This window comes from Geosmithia morbida, assembly GCF_012550715.1.
Source record: "Geosmithia morbida isolate 1262 chromosome Unknown scaffold_3, whole genome shotgun sequence".
NCBI lineage: Eukaryota > Fungi > Ascomycota > Sordariomycetes > Hypocreales > Bionectriaceae > Geosmithia > Geosmithia morbida.
In genome coordinates this window covers 956,817-959,371 of record NW_023336190.1, presented here as the reverse complement: position 1 = coordinate 959,371, position 2,555 = coordinate 956,817, and the positions used below count along the sequence as shown (strand labels likewise).

Sequence of the window (2,555 nt, the reverse complement as noted above, 5' to 3'; positions counted from 1 at the left end):
GGGGGGGGGGGGGGGGGGGGGGGGGGGGGGGGGGGTCGAGCGTCTTCGCCAAGACGCTTGAGGTGTTGGCTCCTCTTTCTCCCACACTCTCTCTTTCTTTCTCGGTCACACTCTTTCTGCGCAGTGGCAGTAATGCTGCGGTAAGAGGAGAGCAAGTGTGTTCGTTCGGGGCTGGATTGCAGGGCATATGATTGGTTGAGAGTGGGATTGGGGAGTGGATCTCTGAGGGAGGTGGACAAAAAGAAGAGAGACACATGGCTGACGTGGGGGGTTCCCGTGGCGGGTTCCCGTGGCGCATGATTTTAGGGAAGGAGGAGGGGCGGCGGGAGAGAGGGAACAAGGCCCAGCAGCAGTACAGCAGCAACCTAGCACCAGCAATAGGTCATAGAACAACAGCGACGAACAGCCGCAGGTAGGTTGCAGGCCAGGTATGCAGTGCAGGGCATGATGAAGGGTCCCCCTCCCTCCCTCCCTCCCAGGAGGTCTGGCCATCCAGCAGCTCAGTAGGAGCAGGTAGGAGGGTCAAGGAAGAGGAAGAGGGTGCGACAGTCTGCAGGCTAGGGATGTCGATGGTGGGGACTGGATAAAGTGGGGAGTGGAGGCGGACAAAAAAGAGTGGTCGTGTGTGTGTATGAGGGTGAGAGGGTGGTGGTTGTGGTGGGAGAGGTGGTGAGGGCGGGTAAGAGAAACAGTACCACGTCATAATAGGACGTAGAGGGAAAGTCAAAGGAAAACTGACGGGGGGTGATCTTCACAAAGAAAAAAGGACAGAAAGAAAGGAAGACATACCCTCCTATCGTCGATACTGGTCTTTCGCGGATGGCGCTTGACATAGTTGAACTCATGGTTGAAGTGATGAGGCGGCTCGGGAACAGACTGAGGCACAAATTGATGGGAATCTGACATTTGGTGGTCGCTCTGAGGCTGACTCTGGCCATTCTGCTGCTGCATGCGCGACTTAATAGGAATACCGTGTGCTGGCTTCTGGAAAGCGGGCTTGCCGTTGGTGGTGGTGGTAGTGGTGGTGGTGGTGGTGGTGGAGGAGGAGTTGCTGTCGGTCGGGGGAGGTGGCGGCGACATGGTGATGCCGGAGGGGGTGGCAGCGTTCTCGGAGAAGATGAAGTCATCAATGTTCATGGGCTCCGATTTTGAGCTGCTGTTGTTCTGGGCAGCATGTTCCGATGATTTTCGCAGCTGAGCGATACCGCTGGGCGTATTCTGCATAGCCGAGCGAGTAATGACTGGTCTGTTTTTCAAATGGTCAGCAAAGACGAGATGTCATGGCAAGCCCACACCCACACCCACACCGTCAACCCAACTTTTTTTTCATTTATATTTTGCTACGTAGTGAATGCGGTGTATAGAGTAGAGAGAAGTGGAGGAGAGGCATTGCGAATAAGGTAAGAGAGAAGGGTAGGAAGAGAGAGAGGGAGTGAGAGAGAGAGAGAGTGTGTGAGAGAGTGAGAGAATACATACTTCTTCTGCACCTGCTGCCTTTGTTTGCGCATTCCCATTGCCATCATGCGCCACGACAGATTCTCCATGCGGCCCTGGTGTGGCAGCTGCTGTTTTGTGCGGACAAAGAACTTCCAGACCTGAGTCGCGAGGGATTCGTCATGGTCGTGGTGGCCGGCATCGCTGTGGTCGGCATCGTCATCGTTGGCATGCCGAAGCATGGGAAACAGTGCGGGCCCTAGCAGCTTGCTGGCTGTGATGTCGTTGCTATTGCTGCTGCTGCTGCTGTTGTTGTGGTTGTCGTTGTGGTGGTTGTGGTTGTTGGTCATGAAGGCATCGACTGGCTGGTGGGCGGCCGTCATTGCAGTGCCGCCCAGATGGATGTCGTGTCCGTCTTGGTCATCGTGGTCGTCGCGGAGATGGCGCAGGCTGTCGAGGAAACCCTCGCGGTCCTCGAGTACAAGCTGGTCGGACGGACTCGGGTGACCCCTCGGGAAGCCAAGGTCGTGATCGGTCGATGTAGTCACCTCCATTGTGCTCCTCTTCTTCTCTTCTCTTTGGTTCCTGTTGCTGCTGCTGTTTTCTCGGTGGCAGCGCGGCAGGCGGCCCAAATGGTTCTTGTTGCGTCTTCTCGTTCCCCCCCCCAGCGTCAGCAATTTTGTGTGCGTAGGTAGTAATTCGTTTGGTCGGGCAGAGGGAGAGCGTGTATGAGAAATAAAGGTATAATCTTTGGAGGAGAAGAAAGAATAATAGAGGTTTGGTGTGAAGGGAAGAAGAAAATCAGGTGGGTGGTGGTGATGTTTGCGAAAGCGGCGGCCAAAAAAAGAGTAATACGAGTAAGAGGGAGGAATGAATAGAGAAACAAATTACTCGTCTGCCTCTTCCCCCCACGTTCGGTTGGATACGGGTGGAGGAGGGTACGAGTACGTCGCTAGTAATAGTAGCAGCAGCAGGAAGAGGAGAGGAGGTCAGAGTCAACCAACAGGCAACTTCGGGGAACTGCGACAGACCTGGAGGGCAAAATGCGGGACTCTTGTTTAACTGCGACGGATGCTCACTGGAGAAATGGGGCGAAGGGTCAGAAAGGCAGAGGCAGAGGC

General features: G+C 55.1%; 1 protein-coding gene across 1 annotated transcript in view; it reads right to left on the bottom strand.

The window, feature by feature from the left end:
- GMORB2_5229 (uncharacterized protein) overlaps positions 1–1,988 on the bottom strand; it is a gene marked incomplete at both ends in the record, with an annotated part of 4,472 nt that extends 2,484 nt beyond the window's left edge. Inside the window, 2 exons of the mRNA XM_035467203.1 lie at positions 790–1,218; positions 1,596–1,988. Of these exons, the coding sequence (XP_035323215.1) occupies positions 790–1,218; positions 1,596–1,988 (822 nt within the window). The remainder of the gene's footprint in view (positions 1–789; positions 1,219–1,595) is intronic.
- Between the last annotated feature and the right edge of the window lie 567 nt (positions 1,989–2,555).